This window comes from Pelmatolapia mariae, linkage group LG4 (assembly GCF_036321145.2).
Source record: "Pelmatolapia mariae isolate MD_Pm_ZW linkage group LG4, Pm_UMD_F_2, whole genome shotgun sequence".
Classification (NCBI taxonomy): domain Eukaryota; kingdom Metazoa; phylum Chordata; class Actinopteri; order Cichliformes; family Cichlidae; genus Pelmatolapia; species Pelmatolapia mariae.
Window position 1 is genome coordinate 33252933 of NC_086230.1, and position 27996 is coordinate 33280928.

The window sequence follows — 27996 nt, forward strand, 5'->3', positions numbered from 1 at the left end:
CTGAAATCTCACAGATTATTTCCTATAGAAACAGATGATTATGTATAAAATGTAAAAGCGTAGGCACAGAGGCGTTACAATGTTCTCAGATGTGACAGAAAAACACATTCTCACACTGAGGAGGTGAAAGTGGAACATTTTGGAGAGTTTTTGCTCAGAAAATAACATTTTACTGACTTTTAGTGTCAGAAATAATTAAAAATAAATAAAGAAATGATCAGACTAACAGGTTGGTAGAATTGTATGGACGAAGTATTAAATACTTGCACTAATATTTCTAATATTTGGGACATTAAATTGTAGCTTCAGGCTATTAAATGACATCATTGTTTTCTTGTTTTGTTGGGGATAAATTTGGTCCACAGTTTGTCCCTCAGTGTGTTTGGAATAACTTAAAAACAAAACTATTTGCTTCAAACATAAATCCATAGTATTGATTAAATATCCAGCTCCTCCTGTGACTCTAAGCTTGGTTGTTTCCTAAAACACTTCTTTATCCGCTCCTGGTCGTCTACTCGTTGGGGGAGCAGGTGTAGACCTCGGCACGGGGCTCCAGAGGTGGGGTGCGGGCGGGTGAGGAAGGTGAGGGAGGCTCTTCCTCATGCAGCTCCACCGAGTTCTCTTTGATGTTGCTCCTCCGGTTGATGCTCCCTCCAAGCCCAAAACTCCTCATGCTGCCGCCACCACTGCTGCGAGGAGTGGAGCTGCTGTACAACACCTCCCCGCCAGCACCGCTGCCGCCACGCCTGGGAACACCCGACACATCGGGAGGAAGAGGAGGGTCAGAAAGAGAGGAAAGACGGCAGAGGAAGAGGAAAAGGGCTTTCTGCAAAGCAAAATAATTAAGAGGTAGGGCCTGAAATCCTGAAGCAGGCGTAAACTGGAGGCAGAGCAGTGAGGAAGATGAGATTTAAAAAAAAAAAAAAAAGCCCGCTGAGGAAGAGGAGAACATTCCCAGAAGGCTTTGAGTTTGCAGATCAGAGGCGCCTGAAGACGAGCGTGAAACAAGAGCAGCGAGACATGAAAGGAGGAAAAGGAAATTTAAAATCACAAGTGAGCTCGTCTTCGACGCTCAGCCGCTACAAACACGAGAGCGTTTCATTACAGAGAATCGAGTTTCGATAGATTACTTCAACAACAAAACACTTTGATTTGTGGATACTGTCACTGAGGCTCATTTATGAGGGAAGTGTCCTGTTAAAGCTGAGCTCTGATTGGTTACTGAGAGGGAGCCGATGCTTCCAGCCTGTCAGAGCGCAGGATTGATCAAAGATCGCCACCTTAACACCCGGAGGAGACACATCTGTTTGGGGCATCCAGTGAAAAAACTAGTTGGCGTAGCTGCTGTGGTGACTCGATCAGTGTTTTAAAGCAGAGTTATTAACTTACCAAATCTAACCAACTAGTTTCCAGCATTTAATTTGGTCAAGTAACTTTTGGCATCTCCACTTAAACAGGAAGATTTTAATGACTACACCTAGACAGGTAGTTTTTCTGCTAGAGTAGCCTAATGCGTCCAAATTTGTCCGTTACGGACTCTCAGGAGGTTAAACAAGTTCTTTTTGCTCCTCCACCTTTCTTCTGATTGGCTGTCTATCTTAAAGACGAGGTTTAACCAGAAGGTAGGCGGGGCTTCTGTGCCGTGTGACTATATTAGCGAGATCCTCTCTCTGTGATGTCATTCAGATTCAATAGAGGACAAAACAGTAACTGAGGGATTACTGTTCATACACTGATCAGGCATAACGTTATGACCACACACAGGTGAGAGGAGTAACTGATTCTCTCTTCATGGCGCCAGCTGTTAGTGGGCGGGATATATCAGAGAGCAGGTGAACATTTTGTCCTTTTTACAGAGCTGCAGACCAGAACATGGAGCCCTACCATCCGCGTGGATGTTACGCGTACACCTACTGAAGCATCGTTGCAGACCATGTAAACGATACTCCCTGATGGCTGTGGTCTCTTTCAGCAGGCTAAAGCTGCAGAAATGGTTCAGGAATGGTTTGAGTGTTGACCTGGCCATCGAATTCCCCAGATCTCAGTCCAATCGAGGGTTTGTGGGATGTGCTGGACAAAGACGTCTGCTCCATGAAGGCCCCGCCTCAGAGCTTACAGAACTGTGGTGTTGGTGCAGCTACCACAGCACAGCCTCAGGGCTGTTTTGGCAGGAAAAGGGGACCAACACAATATCAAACATGTGTTTATGATGTCACGCCTGATTGGTGTGTACTCATCACACGATAAGAAATTGCGGCAATGCTTATTATGCCCGCCCACTGTGGAACAGCAGATACGAGAGGAAACAGTTTTCATTTATCTTGTTTCAAACTTCAGAGCAGAAAAGGCGCTGAGGTGAACTTTGCTCACATTGTTCTAGTTTTGCTTCGCGGTGGGTGTGACGTATTTATCGAATGTCTCTGTGCTCGGCGAGACCTCCGTTACCTGAGTTTGCTCCTGAGCGAAGCCACCTCTCTGTTCAGGGTGTCGTTGGACTCTGTCGCCTCTTCCAGCTCCCTCTGCAGCTTCCTGCGGGCTGCAGCCACGCGCTGCGCCTCCTCCTCCGCTTCCTCCAGCTGATGCTTCAGCTGCTTCACCCGCACGTTGCTCTTCTCCACCTGCAGGGGGCAGACACGGTTTTATTTACAGTTTGTAAATGACCAAAACTCTAAACTGTCATTCATCCTTGCGTCACCTGATCTTTGTACTGCTGCGCCTGCTTCCTCTCGTCCTCCATCTGGATCGTTAAATCTTTCAGTTTCTTCTCTTTCTGGCGCAGATTCTTAGCGTTGGCCTGCCGCTCTCTGCACAACAAAGTGGCACAAAATCATCTCCTTAGTGCTCGTCACATGTTGAGTTTGGGATCGACACTCCTCTTCCCACCGTGCACCCTCACCTGCTCTCCACCTCCAGCTGCTCCTCGGCCTCTCGGAGTTTGGCCTCCAGAGCAGTGATGGAGGACTTGAGTTTGGAGCGGCCCTGGTCCTCCAGCTCCTGCAGCTTGGCCTTCAGCTCTCGGTTCTGCCTCTCCAGCTGCTGCCTGGATCCCTCTCTGCTCTGAGCAGAAGACCTCTCCGTGGCCAGCTCTGCTCCGAGCTGATCCACCTGTAGGAAAATCAGTTTCAGTGAGCCTCCAGTGGCCGTTAGAGGAACTGAACTTGAGCATCAGCTTCATTTGTCAGGCCTGAAGCTGCTGTTCTAAAATGTGCTGTAATGAAATGAGAGATTAGAGACTATCATGAACCTACCAGCTGCTGGCTCTTCCTCAGCCGGTCGTTGAGGCCCTCCATGTTGGCCTGCTCCTCCTCCAGCTCCTCCTCCAACTGGCTGATCTTCGTCTCCAGACGACGTTTTTCATCGGACAGCAGTGACCTGAGCGAGGACATTCAAGTCAGTTTGATTTCGCCATCAGAAGACTAGAGATAAACTACTCAGATATTTAACTAAATCTAAAAGCCATGATCATACTTGCCGATTCATGATTAATTCATTTACAATCAGAAGAAAAATGTTTTCATTTAATCTTAAAATCTCAATGACAGCCAGCTGGGACGACCTTTAGTGGATATTAATGATCCCTAGATGACAAATTCCAGTGAATATATTGATCTCTTGGTTTTTCCCGTCCCAGAGTAAAGACTAAAATTCCAGGAAGTGAAGTTGAAGCTTGATGAGACTCATGCTCCTCATTTTAAATGCAACAATAATATAAGACACCTACTTTCCAGATGAGTTACTGGCCAGTTCCTCGGACAGCTCGTCTCTCTCCGTCTCCGCCTGCTTACGAGCTCTGTCAGCAGCTGCCAGCGCCTGGACAGATGGAGACAGCAGTGTAAGAAACAGAACGATTTCCAGAGGACAACCAGTGTAATGCTGGTGAAGCCTGAAAGCTTTATCATTCCAAAAAGTGCTAAAAAACACTTGGAAGCAACTGATTCTGTGGACTGGTGTGATTAATCGCATAACCATAATGAGTATCTGTGTTTGACTGATTGAACTTGCTATATAAAATCAGCTTTAGCTCTCCAGGCACGCCCTTTAAACCAAATTTCTTCTGACTGCCCCTCCTCAGGTGGCCATATTGGGTCGATCCACCTCTCTGTGATTTCATACAAACTAAAGACTAAAAATTCAACGTTTAGAGCAGGCAGCTCCTACGGCCTTACCTCATTCAGATGCATGATGTCGGCCTCCATGGCCTTGGACCTGCGCTCAGACTCTCTGGCTGAGGCAAGGACCTCCTTCTGGGCTGCACGGGAGTCCTCCAGCTCCCTCTGGAGATCCTTCATCTGGCCCTGCGAGGAGAGCAAGGAGGCTCATGTGGGGTTTTGAACTGGTTTCTAAATACTTCAGCTCTTATAGTTACCCAAACCTGCTCAGGCAAAATGTGAAAATACATCAAACGTGGTTATGTTTAGGACTTTTTAATTATTCCTTTAGCTGATGATTCGATATCCAACTCAGCTTCAGAAACGCCGAGTTCAGAGAAATAAGAAGTCAATAAAAGAGTTTGCTGACCTGGATTTTGCGGAGCTGTTTGAGCGCCTCGTCACGCCCCCTGCTGGTGGCCTCCAGCTGATCCTCCATGTCCTTCAGCTCCCCCTCCAGCTTCTTCTTCCCGGCTGAAGCCTGACTCCGCTGCTTCCTCTCCTCCTCCAGCTCTGACTCCAGCTCTCGGACCTGACGGACGCCAAGAGGAAAACATTAGCTGTCTGAAAACTCGCGCTGGGGATTTTTTCCTGACACGTGCTTAGAAATGTTCTCAGTAAGTGCACTGGCCAGTTTTGTTCTTACTGTTACATCAATGATAGCGAATCAGAATCTTTCTAAACCACTACCTGCAGTCTCCATCCCACCAGGTCTATTTCTCCAGATAAGGAAACAGATTAACCTCACAGTATTCAGGAGAGAGAACTGTGCACCACTAAAGCAAAAAGCAGGAAGACCTCAAAGTGGAGAAACATCATCGAGTTTAAGGAGGAAGCCAGTTCAGAGAATTCAAACTTCTTCTCCTTCTCAACTCTTTTTCTTAATTCCAATCTTAAAGGACCTAAATTATGATGATAAATTCTAAAACCGAAGTGTGACGAGGTGCGAGTGTTCACAAAATGAGATGAAGTAAAAACCAGCGGTGGTGAGGTTTCCCGACCTGTTTCAGGAGCTGCTTCCTCTTCTCCTCTCCCAGCTCGTCACGGCCCTGCAGCTCCCTCTCATGCTGAGCTTTCAGAGCCTGACTGTTAACCTCCAGACGCAGCTTGGCGTCCTCGGCCACCTGCAGCTCGTCCTCCAGCTCCTCCATCTGCGTCCTCATCTCCTCCACGATGGCCTCCAGGCCGCGCTTCGCCTTCTCCAGGTCATGCACCTGAAATATAACCAGAAACACATCCACCTTCATCAGAAATACTGACCACGGATAATAGGAGTCGCTTGTGTTCAGGTTCAGTGTTTTACATTCTTTCCCACGTCGTCCTTGGAGCTGATGAGATCTTCCATCTCAGCTCGGAGCGCCTTCACCATCTTCTCCGCCTCCTCCAGAGCCTCGTGGCTTTCTTCCAGCCCTCGGGTAAGAGCCAGCACCTTTGTCTCCTTGTCCCGCACCTCTGCCTCCGCTCGATCCCGCTCCTCCGCATACTTACAGGACACAGTGCGCTCCTCGGCCAGCATCTGATGGACATGGAGGACATTAGAGATCACAGATCATTGCAGGCTCAAAAAAGCACTGAGAGGGACAAAATCTCTCTAAAAGCCCGTCTTTAATATGTGTGGAAACAAAACTGGAAAATCTGAAAAACTGAGATCAGTGGGTAGGTAACTGAAGCAGTCATTGTGGAGCTGCCAGACCTGATCGAACTTCTTCTGCTTCTTCTCCAGGTTGGAGACGAGCTGCCGCTGGCTGTCCAGGTCCATGAGGACGTCCTCCAGCTCCTGCTGCAGCCGGCTCCGGCTCTTCTCCAGCTTGTCGTAAGCGGAGGCCTTCTCCTCGTACTCTGTGTTGGTCGCCTCCAGCTCACGCTGCAGACGCTTCTTCCCTTCCTCCAGCAGCTCCACCGTCCCCGACATCTCGTCCAGCTTCTTCTTGTAGTCGGACAGCTGAGAAAAGTCAGAAGAATGAGAACTTCAGTGTGAGAGAGGATGAACTTAAACATTAGGAAAAATCCCAGTTGGCCTTTGAAATGATTGCTTCGGAGACCCGGAGCAGAGCTGACCTGCATGTTGAGGCTGGACACCTGCCTCTCCACGGCCCGTTTGACCTCAGTCTCCTCCTCCAGCTGCTCCATGAGGCTGTTCCTGTCGTCCTCCATCTGACGCAGACGCCCAGACAGATTCAGCTTCTGACGCGTCTCCTCTGACAGCAGCTCCTGAAAGAGTTGGGGGGAGGAGGACGCTGTTTAGAAACCTGGCTTCATGCATCACAGCATTTAGCAGTCACGGTGCTCCTCACCTGTGCGTCGTGCAGCTGAGAGGACAGGCTGGAGACGTCTTTACCCAGCTTGATGTTCTTTCCCTCGGCCTCGTTCAGCAGACCCGTCATGCTGTCCAGCTCCAACTAACAGAGAAGAAGAGACGAGAACTGTAAACACAAAGGCTATAGTCAAGCGCAGATTGCAACAAATACGTGTCTCTTTAAATCTGAGTGTGACTTTTCATGAAGGTGCCAATCCATTTGTTCTCTTTAAGTAGAAGAAGCAGAAAGTTTAAAGTTAACTGAGAACGCTTACAGCTACTGCTGCCAACCTCTTTATCTCTGATTGGAGTTTAGGTCTTGTTGAAGCAGCTAACACAAACAAAACCTGGATATTTAAAACTCTGTTCACAGTACTGTCCTCCTGATGAGCGTTTATCCTTTATCTCCTTTAAACCCAGAGACATGTTGGTAACTCAGATTATAATTTATTTCTACCTCAAAATATTCTTTGACTTCTAAATATGTTTGTTGACAATGCTTCATCTTTGCTTTAATAACCAGTTTGGAAATCAATATTTGTTGATTGTGCATTTTAGATGTACTAGTTTCTCATTTATCTATAATTAGGATCTAAAACATTTCCAATTAGTTACTTAATCTCATTTAAAGAGGAACTATTATGATTTAGGTAAATATTTGAATTATGTTTCAGGCAGTTTTTCTACTTTTATTTCAGTTTGCCACTGATTTCCTTATATGGTCATAAGAAACACCCAAAGTCACTCCTCATAGGAGGCGGAGCTTCCCATTTATTGACTGCTTGTGTAAGTAAAGCAAACTGGGAGCTAATCAGAGGCCAGTGGCCTTTAAAGGAAGGTGACGAGCTTGTTTCAGAGGACAGACTCAGGGACTAGTACTCTCAGTCATTCAAAGCTAATTTGGAGAAATCTCAGAATTAAAATATGAAGATGGAAAAGAGTAGAAAAAAGCCAACTTGTTATTATAAATAGCCCACTGATATCTACCTATCTGACTCACTTCTGTCATTGTTTGTATGGCTCACCGTCATCTTTGAGACTCGCTCTGACAGCTCGTTCTTCTGCCGCTCGCTCTCATTGAAGCGAGAATTTAGATCATTCAACTGACCCTCCAACTTCTTCTTTTTGTGCTCAACGTCCTGTTTGGCGCTGGTGAGGGAACGCAGGTCAGCACTCAGGTCTGCCGACTCCTTCTCCAGACCTTGCTTGGCTTTCTCAAGACCAGCTCTTACCTGGATAGAAGGAATAGATGCTGAATGAGTGAAAATATCCATCTCTGTCTCACCTCACTGTTCTTATAAGGACGTACCAGTCCATTGGTTATATGTACCTAATATTAAACACAAGTACACCTGCACCTCGGATGAATGAAAGTGTCTGATTTTGGTGAACTGACCCGCTTGGCCTGCTCCAGCTGCTCATTCAGCTCCTCCACAGCCTGACTGTGTTTCTGTCTCAGTTCCTGGATTTGGGCCTCATGGCTCCGCCCCTCTTCCTCCATGGCTCTCTTCAACATGGCCACTTCCTGCTCACGTTTCGCCCTGCCAACCATAAACACAAAACATCCGGTAAGATCGTGCAGAGGCCTGATTAAAACAACTTACAAAGCTGCTCTTCTATGCAGATGATGCTGTTATTTACTGCAACGTTTCAGATTTGTGTCCCATTAACTGTTATGGATGTTTAACGGATACCTGTGCAGAAACACCTGCTCTGAAGCTCATTCTTATGTAACTGGAAAAAATTTAAGCATTGTGTTTTTTTTAAACTCCGGACCAATTTCTTTTCTCATCTTTTGGGGTATCTTTCTTTGGATTATCTAATTCCAGGGATGAAGAATTGCTGTATATATATTTTCGCAGACACAGATTAGGGCTAGTCTCATGCTAAAAGTAAAATTAAATGAAAAACATTCAATTTGTGATTCATTAATTTTGTCCTACAGAATATGAATAACGGAAAAATGAGCTTGCTCATCAAATTATGTGGTTCATTTTGAGGATGTATATGTATATGGACGATACAGACCGTAATTCCTGCTGGGCAGCAGTCGTGTCCAGACTGTCCTCCAGCTCGGTACGTAGAGCATTAAGCTCCTCCCCGAGGTCCCGTCGTGCTGCCTCAGCCTTCCCTCTCGCCGCCCTTTCAGCCTCCAAGTCTTCCTGCAGCTCTGAGAGCAAAGCCTCCAGCTCCCGAATGCGTTTCACCGCCGCCCCACGCTGACTGCTCTCCTCCTCCAGGCTGTGGACACAAAATTGTTGGAAAGGAAATCATGAAGGTTGGAGATATGTTACAGTTTTTATATGGTTTCATTCACACTGTTCAAATAGGAGAGAATTTAAACAACTCTGTATCTGCATCTCTTGGGTGTGGTGTGCCACAGGGATCATTTTTGGGACCCATTTGATTTCCTTTATATGTGCTTGGCCACATAATTCATGATGTCTCTTTTCATGTTTATGCTAATAAAACACAAACACTTGCCCTTTAGATCATCTGACCTGGTACGATTAAGTTCTCTAAACAGCTACATTCATAAAGTTCATAAAGCACTGGTTCCCTCCTGGATCATATCAAGCCATGTTTGATGGCCTCGCTTCAAGCTTCGACCTGTCAGTACATCTTCAGCATGTCATTGAGTTTCATAATGCATCGTCTGTTCATGTTAGTCCTTCTCACCGCTCCTGTGTGGCCTGCAGCTCCTCCTCCTTGGCAGCGAGCTGGGCCCGCAGCTCAGCTAACTGCGCCTGCAGGTCGGCGTGCTGCTCGTGCAGTTCAGCAAGCTCCGCCTCCACCTTCCTCTTCGCCTTTTCCACATCTTGGCGACTCTTCTCTTCCTTCTTCAGACGCACTGGACACAAAAAAACCAAATTTCTTTAGATGTTGCAGACTCGAGTTAGAAAATGTTACTCCATACTAAAGCAGCAGAATGAAATACTTGATATTAGGGTGTGTCATATTATTTTAATCTTGAGATGAAATATGATATAATGCAATAAAGAGACATTTGCTCTCTATACTGACTGTAAGGTCAGTTATAACTCCTGAAATAACTCCTTTAACTCACTCCAACTTCACATTGTGAGTTGTAATTTACTGTAACAGCTGAAATCTTCCCCCAGGTTTAAAGCTTGAAACATTTCCTCGGTCCAACATGTGATTGCTGCAATGTCTGCACTGTGCTGTAAACGGAACATGCACCACAGATTTGTATTCAGCTCATGAGCCAAGCAAACAAAGACAAAGTGCTGACTGACCTTCGAGGTCAGAGATCATGGACTCGTGCTTGGCCTTGAGTTTGGTTAGATTCTTAGACTTCTCCTCCTCCTCGGCCAGGTTGGAGCTCATGTCAGCCATCCTCTCCTCCAGCAGCTTTCGCTCCTAAAAACAGACGCATGTGAGCGTGTGCAGTGCAGCGTTTACGATGAACGAAGCGCTCTCTGAGAGCAGAGCGTGAAGCTGCCTCTTCATACCTTCTGCAGCTTGTTGTTCTGGTCCTCCATCAGCAGAATGTCCTCCTCCAGCTTCTTCACCTTTCCCTCCACAGCCGCTTTCTCCAGCTGCAGCTTCTGCTTGGCGTCTTCTTCCTGTGCTATGTGGGCCTCCATCAGCTGCAGGAAAAGACGACGCAAAGTTAACGGATAGAAAATATAAGGATGCAGTAGGAGGACAAGCTTTCAGTGTAAGACCAGAGTTATTATTCATTATTGAGTAAGTTTATACCTGTAATCTCTTCTTATTTGCTGGACTTCTGTTCAATCTTATATGATTTACACTCACTGCAGCATTAATGATGTATGTTTGGGTAATAATAATCTTATTATAATGACCATAGTGTATTATATATACATGCCTGTACATACCCCATCTCCTCCTAAACCTCCTGAACCACAGGAGGAGGATTGACCCTCACCTTGTTGTTTGTAAGCATGTTATAATGAAAGATAGTATTTTAATTAACAACAAGATAAATTAACCATACGTGTCTGTGCCTTACATTGGCGATACAAAAAAGCGTTGCAGGTCTTGTTTTTGTAATGATAACGAGACAAACCTGTAGCTGCTGCTCCATCTCCTTCTTCTCCTGCTGCAGGGCGTTACTGCGGTCCTCCTCTTCCTCCAGCCGGGCCTCCATCTCGTGCAGCACCTCCTCCAGCTCCTGCTTCTTGGCCTCCAGTCGCACCCTTATCTCCTCTGCCTCAGCGCACAGCTCCGTCTCCGCCTGAAGCTTCAACTCCAGCTGCGCCCGCTCCTCCATCAGCTATAAACACCACAGCGAGAACATTTACTCAAAATGACTTCACGCTCAGATAAAACCCAGATTAAAACCCGAGTTTGTGTCACCTGGGTGTGCTTCTGGGTAATGTCCTTCAGTTCAGCCTCAGTTTTGGCCGCCACCTCTTTGGCGGCCTTCAGCTCCTCCTCTTTCTGACCCATCTCCTCCTCTTGTCTGGTCACCTGCAGCAGCGGCTTGACCTGAACCACAGACAGATGAAGCAAAGTTTGTTCATCTGACCTAAATAAAAATGTATTTGAGAGACATTTAAGAACAAATATGGCCTCTGGTTGGATGGTGGAAGAGAACGTGACTGTTTGAATCTGTGTGTGTGTGTTTGACCTTAGTGAAAAGCCTCCACCACTGCCAGTTCTTGAGCTTGAGGTAGCAGGCGCAGTTCCTCTGGATGACCTTCATGGCGGTGAGCTGCTGCTGACGTTTGCTGAAAGCCCTGAAAACACATGAAGAAGAATCAGACCTGCAGAGATCACAGACTGTAAAGAAATGATGCATGACAGAAGACAAAGTGGAAGCAGCCTACACAAGTATTCTTTCGAATGGCCAGCAGGGGGCATTGCCTTTCAAAGTCAACTGAATAGAAGTCTGTGGGATAATGACCCTACTGCTCACTGGATTTATGACTTTGAAAAACATTTTCCTGATGAGTTTATGATCTTAATCACTAGTTTAGAGTCTTCTTTAATATGACATAAGGTTTCTTAAAAAAATTCTGGTCCCATTTAGAGTCAAATAAATTATAAAACTGGTCATGCTTTAGGGCATGGAGCCTTCTGTTGTTTAAACCAAACAAAGATTGTGGCAAAACATCAAACTTGAAGCTTCCAACAGGACTTCTCTGTTACTTCCTGATGACTGCGTCTATCATGGGCCCCAAAAAGGCAACGAAAAGTAGAGGAAATGACTTCTGGGTCTTAATGCTCCACCTACTTGCGGCCCAGGAAGCCTCTTGCTTGCGCCTGGAAGGCGATGATGACGACAGTCAGTTTGATGTCTCGCTCCTCTTCCAGCTGAGCCAAAACTCCCGTCCTGAAGAACATTTTGCTTTGACCGATACGATACAAGTTAGGGTCCAGATCCAGGTGCTTTACCTGGAGACGAGGAGAGGAATGAACCCTGCTTCTTCCTTTTCACAGTAAATTAATATTCAAATAGCATAAATTTGTAAGCATTAAACTTTTTACTACATCGAGCTCACCATTAAACTGCAGGCCTGTTTTCCATCCATGAAGCCTTTAGGGATGGCGCTGGCAGCCAGGATCTCATACCTGCAAACAGCACATTACCTGTGAGACCAAACATACTACTACATAAAGTACTCGTTCCTTAAATGGGTTATCGATCGAAGTATAATTGTAAAGCGGTCAAAGAATATTCTAAATTGGAAGATATAAGGTCCCAATTCACTCTAATCTCAAACACAATCTGCTTGAAACTTTATTCCCGTACCAATTATTATTAATTTCCATTCTCGTGGGTAAGGGGCAAACCCATTAAAATTTAGTTTAGATGCAGATCACCTTCATGTAATTGCAAAATATACCAATAAGCTAGCAAATGAAGAAAAACAAAATAAGATAAAGAAATGGAAAAAAATCTTGTGTTTTAAACTCATTCAATTTTTGATCTGAAGGAACTTTTCTAAAAGAGAAAGAAGCATCCGCCTTCAGTCTAGAGTGAGGAACAACCAACAGAACCTGATCAGAGGGCCTCAGACTGTGGGCAGATGTCCAGATGTCCATGGACTTATTTGAATATTTAGTAATAGCCACAGGTACATACAGGTAGATTTCACTGCAGCTACATGAGTAGCTTTTTTATGCAGGAATTCTTATGCTGACTTTTGACATGTCAACTTTACACAGCAGCTAATAATATTCCACAGCTGAGAAGTATTTTTAAGTTATTTTAGCATCACAAATGTGTTTCATTTGATGTAACACACTAACATGACATACAGTAACAGTGGACTTATGCATGTGCCTGACCTGAAACTACAAATACATTTAGAGCTGCACATAATTGACTTCTTCTGTGTGTAGATTCCCAAAGATATCATTAAGTAGACATTCATGGGGCGTTGAGACCAAACAGCTTACACTGATTTATTCACACCTTTTTACTACTTAGGGGAAGTTAATCAGTAACGCAAAAAAGGAACAAACAAAAGAATTTATATGACACTTAAGGCTCAAAGTTAAAAATTACAGTTGGTAGCATCTCCCATCAAACTTTTACAGAAATAAAAACATTTTGAAGAAACAATGTTTTAGTCTCAAGTGAGATACAGAATTGAACATCATCTGCATACAGTGGAAGCAAAAATCTTTAAAGTCGTTAGCATTCAAACTTAGTATTATTATAAAGGAACTATGATACTGTTATCAGTATAAATGATCACAGACAACTCCCTCACCTCTGCCTGAACTCCTGGAACACAATCCGGTTTGGAAATCCCTGCCTGCAGATTCGAATCCCCTCCAACACTCCGTTACACCTCAGCTGCTCCAGCACCAGGTTGGAATCCATCTTTCCAGCCTGCACCACAGCAAAAAGCCAACAACTCCTCAATGAATTAACAGACTCTGTCTTTTATCTCGGGGTTAGAGTTAGCTATAATAACCTACCCGCTTCTCGTGGTTTGGAATGATGCAGCGGACGAAGTTGGGCTGGGTGTTGTGTAACGTGGTCATCAGTTTGCCCAAAGACTCTTTGTACAGCTGACCCACTGTGCGAAACATGCCCTTCTTGGATTTGGTGGAACTGGGCACTGAGCTCTCAGACATCTTGGTCATGGTCTCCAGACCTACAACTCGATCCACTGACATGGAGAATAAAACAGGAAAGATTTATGACAACTTTTAATACCCTGCTTTATGTTATTGCTCTACTGTGATGACGACTCACCGTCTTTCCACAGATCCTGAATGAAGGCGCTGGAGGAGTTGTTGAGCAGAGCTGTTACGTTGTCATTCAGAGGGTCCATGTTCTTTGTCAACCAGTTGGCGGCATTATAGTCAACCTGGAGTCATAATTTTTAAAAGAAGTCTCAAAATATTTAAATCACCGCGCCCAAAATGATAGACTCCATCGGTTTCCACTCAGCATTTATCATACACCTTACAAATATACACAGTACTTCCCTGGATCTAGGCCATTGAATTGGTTGTTGTTTGCAGAAAAATTGCATGAGAGAAATTAAAATCATATCATAGTCATCTACAGACAAAAGAGCAACAGAGCCTCCAAACAGACCCACTCTGTTTCACTGTGAGTCATTTTTTCTTAAGTGTTTAAATATTTTTCACAAATGCAAAGTTTTACAGATGACTGTCCGTCTCGGGAAGCTGTCCTCACCTTTCCAGCGTAGTGCAGTACAGTGAACATCAGTTTGTCTTTGTGCTGTTTGGGTTTGGAGAATTTAACGTGACCAGTGTGGGTGTTCAGCAGCTTGTCCACGAAAGAAATATCAGTGGCTTTGGGGAACCAGCACTCCTCGTCCAGCAGGGCCAGGATACCCGGAGGGTTGTTCTGGAAGAGAGTGTCGGATCCAAGGCTCAGTTTAAGAGAATATTTTTACAAACAGTTACTTTTTGATCAGTGTTGAGTACAGGGATGTTTAAAAGTCATTCCTATACAGGCAAACATCCTTTATAGCAGTCCTGATAGGAGCAAAGAGAATGCAGTCCCTTCCTCAAAGACCTCGAAAAATTAACCTAAAATTATTATTGTTGGATCTTTGGGAATAACATGATGGAAAAATATTTAAGGGCATTTAAAACACATACTTTCTTGGTCCAAATCTTCTCTTATCATTTCACTGTTTTATCTGTCCAGAATAGTCTTGATTAGATAATCTGATTAAATTTAAACCTTCTTTAAATTGATCTGTTAACAATCTTACAGAAAGATCTCTTTGCTCACTCTTCATTTGTTAAAGACCGTGAATGTTATCTTAATTTATCAAATTGCTTTTGTCCTGTTCATAAAATAAAGGCAAACTTTGAGTTATCTTTCATCCTTCGTTAACTTAGATGCCATATTTTCTTCTTTTGTATTTATCAGTTGTGCAACACCGGCGTAGGCTTTATTGTTATACATGTTAAGTTGCTTGTGTGTGTAGCTGTCTGACCGGCCTCTCGATGAGCTCGATGCAGGGCTGCAGGTCGAGGCCGAAGTCGATGAAGTTCCACTCGATGCCCTCCCTCTTGTACTCCTCCTGCTCCAGGATGAACATGGTGTGGTTGAAGAGCTGCTGCAAACGTTCGTTGGTGTAGTTGATGCAGAGCTGCTCGAATGAGTTGTCCTGTGGGATCGAAATTCATGATTAAAAACACAGAAACACAATTAAACTTTCATACATCCATTTTCCCAACTTATCCAGGTCACAAGGGCTTCAGTCTAAGGAGAGACTCCCTCAGGTGCTTCTGGGGGCAGTCCCAAGTAAACAGGCATAATGTCAGATGCCTGAACCATCTCAACTGTCTTCTTTCAATACGGAGGATGATTTTCGAGAATGATGATGATGACACAATGATTCTTTTTTTTTTTTGCAAACGCCCTGTCGACTCCAGAAAGTTCTATCAGAAAAACATGTCACCCTCAGCCCTCGATTTTCTAGAACAGACCAGTGAGTCTGCACAAAAATCCAGGTAACTGGGGAAAAAAGACCCCAAGACTCTGAAGCTCATTCTCAACCAGTGTGGTCAATCCAACATTTTCCAGTTAAGAACCAGCGATAGAAATGCTATATCTCATTTTGGCCACTACAAAGGAGGCTGCCTGGATCTTGAAGCCAGAAGAACCAGAGACCAACCAACCCTCTTCTCTTCGTCTTTCATTATGAAGAGGACACGTGACAGGGTGGGGCCCTGGTGAAGTCCAACACCAACCAGGAATGACTTATTGCCACAGTCAGACTCATTCCTCATTATGGATTTGCACACACTAAAATGCCCATAGAACAGCCCAAGGGGACACGGGACTTCTCCAAGTCTAGAAAACACGACTGAATTTCCTCGAGAAGATAAAGAGCTGGACCGGCGTTCCACAGAACGAAAATCTCATTGTTTCTCCTTAGTCCTCCACCAGGAGTGGGCTCTCCACCCTTATCTGGCTAAGACCCACAGACAGATAGAGGTCTTAATTCTCATTTCCACCACTTCTCAGTTGACTGAAGACCAGCTAAATGAAACAGTGACTTCCAGCTTACATTACTCTCGGCATTGGACCTTGAGGGATGCACTTGAATGCCTTTTCCCACATACCCTCAAATATCCTCAACAGGATAAAGAGCCGGTCCACTTTTCTGCAACTGCAAATCTGGTTGTTCTTCTTGAATGATTAGTTCCACTGACTCATAGGAATGACATGAAACAGTGAAATGTTTCATGTCATTCCTATGACACACACTAAAAGTTAGTTTTTAGGAATCAGTTACCTCAAAAATCTCAAAGCCGGCGATGTCCAGGATGCCGAGGAAGGATGACGCCTGCCTCTTACTCTTGTCCAGAGTCTTGTTGACTCTGGCGAGGATCCAGCGAAACAGACGCTCGTACATGGCTTTAGCCAGAGCCTCGATCGCGAAATCAGCCTAGGAAGGGAGATTGAAAGGACAGGAGATTGAAGGCTGCCGTCTTCTGTGTTTAATTAACGAGGTTTGGTTTGCTTCTCGGGTACCTGCTGCTTGGTCTGAGCCTTCTGCACCACCTCCCTGCCCACTTTAATCCTGGGCGTGAGGATGGCGCGGGTGAAGTCAGTCACGTTGATGCCCTGCAGGTGACACACCTTCTGCGCAGCTGTGAGTTGAGGCAGAGAGGAGGTCAGAGAGGTGAAGATGCTCATTTACAGAACTGGTGATGGTGCTTTTTTTATTTTTATTTTTTAAAGTTACCGGTGTTGTCGGGCATCGTCGCCTGCTCGTTGTTCCTCTCCTTCTCAAACTTGATGTTACCCAGCTGGAGCACACTGGACACCACCTTCAACATGCCTGCAGACAGGAAAAGGAAGAGCAGGAGCATATGAAGATCAAAGATCAAACTGATTCAGATCAAATATATCTTCTTATGTTCCACTTATTCTTTGATGAGTAGGGTACTTCTTTAACTAAAAAGGGGCGTCAGAAGCATGAACCTGGGTTGCCCTAACACCTCAGAATTAAATTTGGAGGTGATTTCTGTCTACTTTCTTATAAAAAATACCCCCAAACCCCAACTTTTCCTCATTTAAAAATATCCTAAAGTATAATTTCAGTCCTTTTATTTTGTAGGCTTGAATAGGAAGTCTTGCATAAATCGTTGGGAATCTTGTCATTACGTGGTCTCTGTACCTAATCGCTCCTCCTCAGTGAAACCCATGATGTCCATGGCCTCCAGAGTTTCATCAAACATCTCGTTGTCCTCCTGCCCGGGGATCTCCACGTGACCCTCTATCAGGAAACGATAGCTGCTGAAGTCCTCCAGCAGCAGCTCCTCTACAAACAGAGAGAGAGACGACGTTACGCTGACTGAGACTCGCTTCCAGTTTAATCCGTGCAGTCGCTACAGAGGAAGCAACTGGTTTCCAGCATCATTCACATAATTTCATATCCACGCTGACATCAATAGGGCTGAAAATGAAGCAAAAACTGCTGTTCCATGTTAAAATGTTCATCTTTACAGCAGAAATAAACACGTTTACATCCTAATATAAAAACAGTTTTGGCCTCTATGGATAGTTTCCTCTTTTATAACATCTCCAGGAGTATATATTTTTAAATAACTTATCCATCTGGATTTTACTGAGGCCTAAAGTTTGGGGTGTGGCTGCTTTAATGGCCAACTGTGCTGACACAGGGTCCAAACATGGTTAAAACTGTGACATCACAGCTGCCTGTCGTCATGCTATGATGGGTAAAAACTGCAGAGTGGACAAAGATGGTCCAGCTACAACATTTGATTGCTGATGATATTATTGACTGAAGGAAATGAATGAAGGCATCTTTCTTTTTGATTACAACAACATTTGACTAACAGCTAACTTGGTTAGTAAATGGTTGTGAACACACCTACACAGATTCATTTATGTTCATACGAACTCTGTCTCAGTCGTTGCATAGTAAACTTGAAACATAATAGGATGTTTTCACAGTCTTTCAGAGATGATCAGGTATCTGAATCATACAGTCTGTAGATCTACTCTGCACTCTTGCTGCTTGTAGCTCCTGAAAAGCAGCACCGAACTTCACCCTTCAAAACACCAAAAGCTGATGGATGAGGTCGCGGTGGCCATCATTTATATACAGTCTGATTTGACTGAGACATGACTTGCAATTTAACAAAAACATCTGTTATGACTTTCTCAGTCTGTTTCGGCTCTGATCAGCAGCATCTGTTTTGCAGCATGATGAGCTTAAAATTCATATTTACCAATAAATTATAGTTATTACTATGTTATGACAGCTCCCATCTGACCCCAGGATGGTTTAAAAATGTCAGCTTGTCCCTTTAAATGAAGGATTTTTTTCTGTGGTTTGAGCTGCTCACCTCTCATCTTGTCTTTGGCTCCAGCCACCATGTAGTAGAAGATGTGAAAGGCTCTCTCGGTGCGTGCCTGTCGAATACAGCGAGACTTCTCCAGCAGGTCTGACCAGGATTAAGAAGAATGACCCACTTATTTAATGCTTACATTAAAAAAGGAAAAATTTAACTCAAAGTAGGATACAGGTGTCGATATTCGCCCCGACGATGTAGCCGGTCACATCAAAGTTGAGTTTGATGAACTTTCCCTGCGAGCAGAGAGGACGACAGCAGCTTTAACTTTATATCACAGGTATTTTTTCCATCTCTGTGTTGACAGACTGAATGAAGTTCTTACAAATCGTGAGGAGTTGTCGTTCTTGATGGTTTTGGCGTTTCCAAAGGCCTCCAGGATTGGGTTCGCCTGCAGCAGCTGCTTTTCCAGCTCCCCCTGCAGCAAAAATGAGGTTAAACAGCTAAAAACATCCCTGCTTTTAAACAGAACAGAGACCATGATGTAAGGCTCACAAAGCTTTTCTGTTACATTAATACTGAAGTAAAAACAAGTCTTTATGAGATTTTATACTCACGTAGGCCAAAGATCCTGCCTGCTGCTGCTGCAAGAACAACACGCCGGTTAGAAATCATAAGAGTTCGCCGCTTTCTACAAATATACTCGAAAAATATTTGTATTTTCCCCAAAATTGGGCTGAAACGCAGCAGCGGAGCAGCAGGGGTCAGAGGTCAAGCACTGATAAATCCTGACTAAACAAACCAAAGATGGTTCGTGACTGGATTAAATGCAGCGGAGCGAAGAGCAGATGTAACGTTCAGGTTAGTTATGGAGGATCGTGAGAAACATGGAGACTTTTCTTTGATTTTCCTTTTAAATCATCAAAGATAAAGAATTAAAAGCCCCGCCCCCAGCAGCAAACAGCAGTGTCCTCACCTTGGTCACAGCGCCAGCGACTGAATCCTGTCGTACACAGCAGAGTTTTCACTTTAATATTTTATAGCACAGTTTTTTCAAACTTAAAGCTCATTCTGATTTCATAATGTCTGAACTTTCAGTCTGGATCCTGAAACCTTATAAAACTTTTAGCTTTTGTCTGATTATTTGGCTGCTTTGGGCTTTATTTTCTTTAAAAGAGTCAGAAAGCTTGAGGTGCTGGTACTCACAGGGTTGATGGGGTTCTTGCCCTTGTGTGAGGAGGCGATGACGGCGAGGTACTGAATCACCTTCTTGGTGTTTTCTGTCTTCCCGGCTCCAGACTCACCTCTGGGTGACACAGCAGAGACTGATTAACCTCCTAACACCCAGCTGCTAGTTTTAGTGCTAGTCAGCTGTAACGCGTCTTTAAAGAGTTTTCAGCTGCAGCTCTTTTAAAATGATAAACTTGGATTAAGTAACACAATATTTGAACACCAGCGATAATCAATTAAAGATTATAAAAGATTTATGATGAATATCCCCATCAGTCGTGTTATCATTTACATTTAAAATAAAAAAGTGCTTCTCTATTAAAAGGCACCAAAGTGGACACATTTTTTGGAGTAAATGAAACTAAGTAGATTAATAGCAGGGATCGTAAAATAAAAGTTCTCATTTTTATGTCTGTGAAGGTTCTTAGATATCCAGTTATCGTAGTCTAAGGAGCTTGGAAAGAAAAGCATCTGGATGTCTTTAGGTTACTTGAAGATGTTTCACCTTTCGTCCGAGAAGCTTCTTCAGTTCTAAGAGCAATTGGTGGAGAGTCACAGACTTTAAGCCCGACAGGAGTGCTCCCATTTTTGAGCAGAACCACCCTCTCAGATGTAAATACCTGTTGTTTTCTTTGTCTTTTGTGTAAATAAATGACATTTTGAAACTCCTATTCTGATAATGTTTTATGGGCCCCCAAAATTTAAATGGTAAACAAGAAAATAGTGAGAACATTAAACGGGACAAAGCCGTTTGATTTGTTTTTCTTAGTGTAAAGTGGACCTTTATGACATCCCTAAAACAGCCATCTCTGGCACAGAAGCCCCGCCCACCCGCCGTTTAAACTTTGTTTGCAAGGGGCAGCCAATCAGGAGAAAAGATAAGAAGCTTAAACAGCTTGTTTCAGACAGAAGATCAGTTCTGACAGCATCACTGAGGCCCAGTGTAAGAATAATTAAGCTTATTTTGAACTCTGAGTCATGCAAAGCTGCTCTGGTCTAAATAGATGGAGCTGGAAATGAGGTAAACTGGTCCAGTTAAAGGTTTGGGTAACAAACTGGTGGTATGTGTCTGTGATGGAAAAAGGTCAAGTGCTGTCTGTTTTGACTCACGTGCAGAGAATAGACTGATCCTCGCGGTCTGTGGAGAGAGAGAGAGACATAATGTGACACTGAACTCGTCAAACTCCAAACACTCGGACACGAGAGCGAAAGAGATCTCGCTCACTGGGAGATTAGCCTCCATCACTCATATCCTCTAAAAATAGCAGGTGGATGCAGGACTCCGTCGCTGTAATCTCGTCTCACTGCTCCATGTATGGCCATCCTGGAGCTCAGTGGAAAGTATGGAGCTGCTCTGAGGTCACCGGCGGACCAAACGGAGGCCAGACGGCACGCTCCGAGGCTTCAGTCGAGGTTGCTCGCCGCCATCGCTCACCTCTTAGAAAGAGCTGTGATGTGACTGTTTGTGGCTGCTTCATGTTTTGTACAGCAGCGTCAGAAGCAGCAGGACTTATGGGACTTAATGTGTTTTCATATTTGTGGGGAGATGGGGGCATCTGGGGATAGTGATGGTCGATCTGAGGGGACAGGATGAGTCTTTGTGTATTCATCTGATACACACCAGCCTCACGTGTCTTGAAAACTTGAACACTCTTACATCAAAAGTCATAAAACACATGATAAATGCATCATTTAGTGGAGAGAGTATGTCATTAGAGAAAAGGGTGGCCATGCAAAATCCAGTGAGAGGTCTGCCCGGGAGTCAAACGTCCGACCTTGTGGTTTAAAAGCAAGCTACCAGCGTGCTGCGATTTAAAAGTCAGTTTGTGTGTTGGCTGATGATGCAGAAGTGGATGAGCAGGACTTATCCGCTTATCCAACTTGGGGTCATGGGGGCGGGATGGTGCCTATCCCAGGTGCCACAGGGTAAAAGGTGTTGTACATCCCAGATGTGAAACCAACCACACACTCTCACATTTACACCCAATCAAAAGTCACGTCTCTGGACACAGAGAGGCCCACAGGCTCAACCAGCACGCTTCTGAATCTGACAAGTGTTTCAAAGAAAGCATGTTAGCATGATCCAGCTCCTCTGACTTCCCCAGTCCAGGTGAAGGCAGGTGAAGGCAGGTGGGCTTTCTCAGTGCTGCTGACTCCCAGCGCTTCAGACTGGGGGTGCCAAACATGCAGAACCACAGGGTCCAATCCAACCCACACTGGAGGGTTGAAAGTGTGGAAATTTTACGACAGTCCTTATTCAGAGGGTAACGCTTCTACACAGGAGTGAAAACGCAAAGAAAGTGAAAAGTTCTTTGCACATGAAGGTTTTGTGCCTTTATAGATGCTGTAAACTGTACGGGAACGGTAGGTTCAAAGAAGGTGGGAAAACAGACACATTGTTTCTCCCCAAAGGGAGGGAGTATGTAACCGCTCCATTTGTCTGTTTGTTAGCAGTCTAGATGTAGCTGTCATATTCTATGTGATGGTAGAGACCAATAACAGCTTGAGTGGATTTAATTTAGGTGAAAATCTGGTCAAAGTCACACCAAATGTGAAAAATCAGTAATTATTTCACATCTTCCAACTTTACAACAATATACTGGAGCTTGGGGGACATGAGTACCTAGTGTGGCTAAGCATTTGACCTTGACTTTCACTGTTAGCTCCCAAGGTCAAAGTTGACCTTGTAAAAAATTTCAAGAAATCTTATCAAGTAATATATCATATGAGAGCGCATGGACAGAGCTCTATAACACACCGTTTATCAGTGCGATGCACAGGTAAACAGGGGGAGTGCCATCCATACATTATCTGCAGGTCCCCAACTTCCTCACACTCTGCTGGTCACATGCCCAAACCACCTCATCTGATTCCTTTGCAAGCGCTGCTTACATCTTATATCTGTGATCTCATTCTTTTAGTCACTACACAGAGGTCCTGCTCACAGGTGAAGGCAAGAAGATGTATCCTCAGCTTTACTTTCACCCTCATCTCTCTCTTTGCTTACAGTTTCCATGCCTCCTAAAGTCCCGTGGCACACCTGGACTTGGCTCAAAATATGTGCTTTGGACTCACTGGTGCACCTGTTCAGGTCACCAGCAGTGAAACACCTTCCAGGTTTGAAGTGGCTCAGGTTAACGGTTGTTGGGACAGGTGAAGAACAGTTGGATGGATAAAATTTTTTTTTGTTATCGTCACAGAGCCTCTATAGAGATCTGTATCTTTATATTTACTATAAAACTGGTCACTTATGTGCTAAAATATTGAAATATTCATAATTCAGCATCTTATTTACAAATTTTAAAGGTAATTTTGGTTAAAAAAAGTTTTCTACGATGTGAAATATTGTCATTTATTTACCCGAGTGCATTTCCCACCTGTCGTTTGCTTCTCGATGGTCTAACTTTGATCCGTCTGTACATATAAACTTGACTAAATTCTTTGATTTACAGTCATCTGGGAACATCTTTGATATTTCCAGTGATGCTGATGGACATGTTTGTTGGTTTGAGATAAAAAAGTATTTAAATACTTTCTGTATCAAACACAAAGTGTGTAGCTGCTTTTCTTGGACTCTTGATAAGAACAACAGTCGTGTGCGTTTTACCATGTGATCTGTTTTCTGTGCATGCAGACAGTTACCCTGCATCATGTTCCTGTAGGCGTTGTCCGTGATGGAGTAGATGTGCGGTGGAACCTCGTGGCGTTTCTTGCCCTTGTACATCTCGATGATCTTCTCAGAGTAGATGGGCAGCATCTTGTAGGGGTTCACCACCACACAGAAGAGGCCCGAGTACGTCTGTGGAGGGAAGAAACATCACTTTATCACCACGTCGGAGCTGCCAGCTCATTCTGACGTCTGTTTTCTACTCGAGTTTTTAAAATGTTAAGACATCGCCCAGTAAACTGGTGCTTTGATATCTGATTACTCATGCACAGCAGGAATAAGGAAGGTTATCTTATGCTGTACATGCAGATTTTAGTACTCCTGTAATAGCTCATGAACAGGTGTGTGCTCCTAATAATGGGAGTCATCGTGTTTGACAGATCACACTTCCAAAGTAAAAGTGTTGTTTCAGCTGTGGCTCAGTTTCAGGTGTGTTCTGCTTCCTTCTTTCAGCTCCTGTCTGATTGTTTGACTCCTCCCACCTTCTTAAGGGACTGGCCACACCTCGACGGGGGTGCATTCAAGATCAAAACAGTGTGACCTGTTGAAATGGCGCCTCGCTCTTTTCATGCACGAGCAGGTTCATGTGCTTTATTAACCGGTGAATATAAGAACTTCCACCTCGTTCACATGTTTAAAAGTCAAGACTATAAATTAATTTTCATTATAAACTGTTTCCTAACTGCTACTTGTTGCTGCTTCGTCTTTTATAACAATAAAGTTTCATTCAGTTTGTTTTACAGCAATTATAGACAAATTAATGAAGCAGCCTTAGAGTTAAATGATCAGATTAATTATACTGATACATGGTAAGAATGAATGTAATCTGTGTAAATCAATGCCCTGTTTTGTCTAATCTGATGGCTTTAATGATTAAAACAAGATTATTTTGCTTCTGAATATTTTTAAACCTAATCACAGATGTACGTCACCCTTCACACGCTTCCTTTCTAACCACAACATTATAGAGAAAACTTCACATTACTGCATTAATTCAAACTGCACAGGCCCTGCAGCTCGTTCTCTTAATAATCCAACTTTAGGTTAAACAATAGCTGCTCTGAAATCCTCTGCTCATATAAGGACTGGAGGAACTGGACCTCCTAACTCTCTGGGATCTGCATGGCGGTCTGTATGAGATGCATGAGCTCGGATTTAAATTTTTACATGCAGCACCTTATTAGTCTTTGAAAGACTGACTAAAATAATACAAACATAAGCTGCTGATCTTTCCAGTACATCGGTCCTTAAACGAGGACTTTCCACCTGGACGTTAAGTCTCTTCAGCCTCTGAGTTTATAAGGGGCCCTCAGCTCTCCCGTCTCCTGCTGACTTTGTCTTTACTGCAGTTTTCTTTACGTAAAACCTTACAGCACATTCAGGTTACTAGTATTTTTTTTATTGCTCAGAGAGTTCGTTTTAAATGGATGTGGAGATAAACACCTGATTCTTTCAATTTGTCTTCAACATATGGGAGCAGAGTTTTCACTTTAATTCTATAAACACAGACCTGTGTGTTTTTTATAGAACAAACTTCCTTTTTAATGTAATTTAAATACAGTTTTTAACTAAGAGACTTAAAATCATGGGTGTAAGTTTGACTTGAGCACCAGATAAATCAGGCGCCAGGTGATCATTGAGTGTTTTTCTCACATAGATCAGGCTGGAGAAGTATCTCTCGCGCAGGTTGTGCAGGACGGAGGCTTCGTTGAGGAAGGTGAGGGCGGCCATGTCCTCCACCTTGCTGAATTTGGGCGGGTTCATCTTCTGGATGTCGTCTTTGTTCACCGTCACCTTCTGACCGTTGGAGAGCTCCACCAGCACCTGCAGAGGAGCGGCAGGTATTCAGCACAAAAATTCAAATATCACACCGCCTGACAAACCAAACAAACGTGTTGGTGTCCTGGACATCTGTGTCATTCAGAGGAAACAGGTTTACCATCCAGAACCCCGTGAGAGAAAACTAAAAAAGACAATGAAGAGAAGAAAATCTCCCAAGAAAATTAAAAATGTTGAAATTCTACATTTAATTTATGTCAAGTTTATTTTTTAATCTTTAAAAAGTAATTTCTGAAGTTTTACACGCGAGGAAGAAATGTCTGTAACCGCTGTGTCTCATGTTCGTCTATAACAAAACAATTCCCATAGAGTATTCTGGAAAATATGGAAGCTTTTCCATTTGTTCTTGTGTTTACTCAGTTTGCTGAAAGTGGTCCTGGACTGAAGTGCCAGATTAAATTTAATTAAAGAGTTTAAGGGGTAAAATTCTGTTAAAAGACCAGAATCACTGTTACTCTCTTTATAAAGTAACAAAGTAACAAAGACAAACAGTTGGTGTAAATGTTTGTCTGCAAGCTGCTTTGCAACCCCACTCTGCCTCAGCTCCTTCTTTTCATGCTGTTTCTGACTTAATCAACATCATATTTTTGTTTCCTGATGGCTCCTGTGAATCATTCTTGTTTCCATGCATACCTGGTCACCCTTCTCCTCCTTGATGCTCGCCGGCTCGAAGCCCTCCCGTTCTGATGGCACCCACACCATCTTTTTAGCCGCCCAGTCGGCCTGGGCCACGCCGCTGTTGCGGAAGTCGTTTTCCAGGAAGAGGTACTTGTCGTCGGTGTCGGCCATGTTGTTGACCTGCGGGTCAGCAGCGGCGGGATCGGAGTCTAACGCTGGTGGTTCAGAGGCAGTGACGCTGACGTTTGAATCGTCGATCGGGACCAGCTCAGCCTCTGATATGTGAGTTGATTTGACCTCTGACCTGCTGACAAATCAAAAATGTGAATTAAAAAAGACACTTTTTTTCTTCTTCTCGAAGTGTCTTCCTATTAAAAAGGAGTTCTTCTTTCCCGCAGTTGCCAAGTGCTGCTCATAAGGGGTTGATCTAATTGCTGGAGTTTTCGCTGTAATATTACATGGTACTTACCTTACAGCTCATGCTTCATATCATTGGCCTTTTGCAAATTTTATTCCATCCTGCACTTCGCTTACAGGATTGTACCTGTGCTCACCTGCATGCTAACAAGCTATCTAACGCATAACAGAAAAAAAAAAAGGAAAAGCTGATGCTGAAAACAGTTTCAGTAGAGTTCTGTGTATCCATTCACCCATAACTGAGATTGTCTTCAATCGAGGCCAAAGTCAGTGTTACGGCACTCTAAAGCTTTTATCGGCATCCAGTTTCATCCCAGAAGGTTAGACAGTTTAGTACATGTAAATTACAACATTTATTTTATTTCCCTGAAACTTCCTACACACCCCCTGAGCTCATTATTTTTGTTTTTATATCAGGATGCTCTTGGTTTTATTACATCAGATGATGAGTAGCTGTCATATACAGGCTTGTGTGGAATCTTATAAAACTGTAATTAGAGTGAATTATTTTGCATATAGAGGCTAATATGGTGTTGTTGTTGAGCCCAGTGAATCCCACTAACAGCCCAGAGTCACAGCATAAAGCGCCAGGAACTGGTGATCTATGAAGAAAAATGAGTTTCAAACTTTTTTTTTTAAAATCCATCTCCTGGTTACTCCATAGTTTTCCACCTGCCAGCACCAGGACTCTCAGCAGTGTGTGCGTTGCAGATAATTATGTTTCCAACACAAGATTCACTGATTTTATGGATTCATATTTTATATTTTGGGAGTAAAAAAGACCAATTTTTAAAGAAAAAGACCTTGTTGGAGGTATTTTTTTTCATACGGACCACTGTTGATGTGTTTTTGGGTTTTTTTGTACTTAATAACTATTTCATGTCTTTACTGAACAGGACAAATACATAACTTGTTCAGTTTTCTGAAGGAAAAAACTACGCCTACACCTTCAGCACAACTTGATTTAAAGACCAAACTATTTTGTAGCACAGTCTCACACAACATCAAGCACAGGAGGACAAATAAAAGCATCTTTCTCACAGACTTCTGAAACCTTTCAGGGACCTGTGCAGCACATAAAGGCTAAGAAGTGATGAAGACACGCCAGCATCAATAAAACTGACTCATTAGCTCATTTTTCTGCCTCTCGCTTCCTCCTTCTGTGCCTCCAACTGCTGCCTTTGCATCTCACAGCTCATTTACATCCACTTTCAGTGAACTGTCTCACAGATTACATCTGATAAATAAATGCCATATTTCCCTAAAGTTTGCATACAGCTACTTACTCACTTATCCTTGTCTGTGCCTCTGCGTGCAGGTCACAAGGCTGCTTTGACCTCCCATTGAACAGCAGGCAATAAAACATGAAAAGCAGCACACAGATAACCCCGAGTATCAAACAAGTGAGCTGCCATGCTGGAATGCCCATGTTTGGCTAACCCTTTGCTCCTGGTAGCTTGGTAGCCCAAAGAGGGATGCTAGGGACTTAGCAGGCATACTACCTTATAAGGTGCAGCTCATGTGTCCAGCCAAGCTTACCGTTTACACCAAAATGGTGACATGTCAGGGGGAGCATCCATGTGTGGCTACTGGCACACGGGCTATGCAGAGCAGGTGAAATCAGCATCCTGCATCATTTCTGACACTTTTCACAGTTTAAACTGAGAATAGGTCATCCTGGAATTATTGTTAATGATGAATAACAGATTCAGGGTAATGCAGAAGGCCATTAGTTCCTAATTACACCTCATAAAATAGAACATTTCTCCCCAGTTTTATGAGTTTTTGTCTTGACACAAAAATAGCCACCTGTTGGAGATTCATCTACGTTTAGATGCATCCACACAGGCTGTAACTCACTGAGCAAGGCAGCAGCTGTAGGTTGGCATCAAAACTGTGGGAGTAAAATTAAAGCGCCGTACTCACCGTTCAGGGCTTCAGTCCTCAGTGCAGGATGCAGGCTGAGCTCCAGGGAAATGAGACTCTCATGTCAGGTAAATGAAGTGATGGTGATGATG

The 27996-nt window shown here is 43.7% G+C and overlaps 1 protein-coding gene across 1 annotated transcript; it reads right to left on the reverse strand.

Annotated features, from left to right (window-relative positions):
* Positions 1-255: 255 nt before the first annotated feature.
* LOC134625627 (myosin-11-like) lies at positions 256-27959 on the reverse strand. The gene is made up of 43 exons (XM_063470877.1): positions 27905-27959; positions 25577-25865; positions 24758-24928; positions 23080-23236; positions 20548-20575; positions 19414-19513; positions 18825-18851; positions 18593-18685; positions 18440-18503; positions 18262-18360; positions 17067-17210; positions 16632-16727; positions 16418-16536; positions 16179-16331; positions 14871-15044; positions 14096-14269; positions 13646-13760; positions 13366-13559; positions 13155-13276; positions 11937-12006; positions 11669-11829; positions 11063-11171; positions 10789-10920; positions 10499-10705; positions 9918-10055; positions 9702-9825; positions 9124-9295; positions 8473-8685; positions 7841-7985; positions 7470-7676; positions 6443-6547; positions 6207-6359; positions 5842-6090; positions 5452-5664; positions 5150-5362; positions 4519-4680; positions 4167-4295; positions 3722-3810; positions 3249-3372; positions 2897-3105; positions 2696-2804; positions 2446-2618; positions 256-746 (listed from the first exon to the last, which is right to left on the reverse strand). The coding sequence occupies exons 2-43, from the start codon at positions 25730-25732 to the stop codon at positions 512-514; spliced, it is 6027 nt and encodes a 2008-aa protein (XP_063326947.1). The 5' UTR covers positions 25733-25865; positions 27905-27959; the 3' UTR covers positions 256-511.
* Positions 27960-27996: the final 37 nt, after the last annotated feature.

What these genes read in the sequence shown, in the direction of transcription:
- LOC134625627 (XM_063470877.1), bottom strand. Translation starts at nt 25,732, where the DNA reads ATGGCCGACACCGACGACAAGTACCTCTTCCTGGAAAACGACTTCCGC. An exon ending in GCAAGAACCCCATCAACCCT is followed by an intron (nt 18,852 to 19,413) that starts GTGAGTACCAGC and finishes TTGTTCTTGCAG; the next exon opens with CAGCAGCAGGCAGGATCTTT. An exon ending in AACAGCTCCGCAAAATCCAG is followed by an intron (nt 4,296 to 4,518) that starts GTCAGCAAACTC and finishes CTCTCCTCGCAG; the next exon opens with GGCCAGATGAAGGATCTCCA.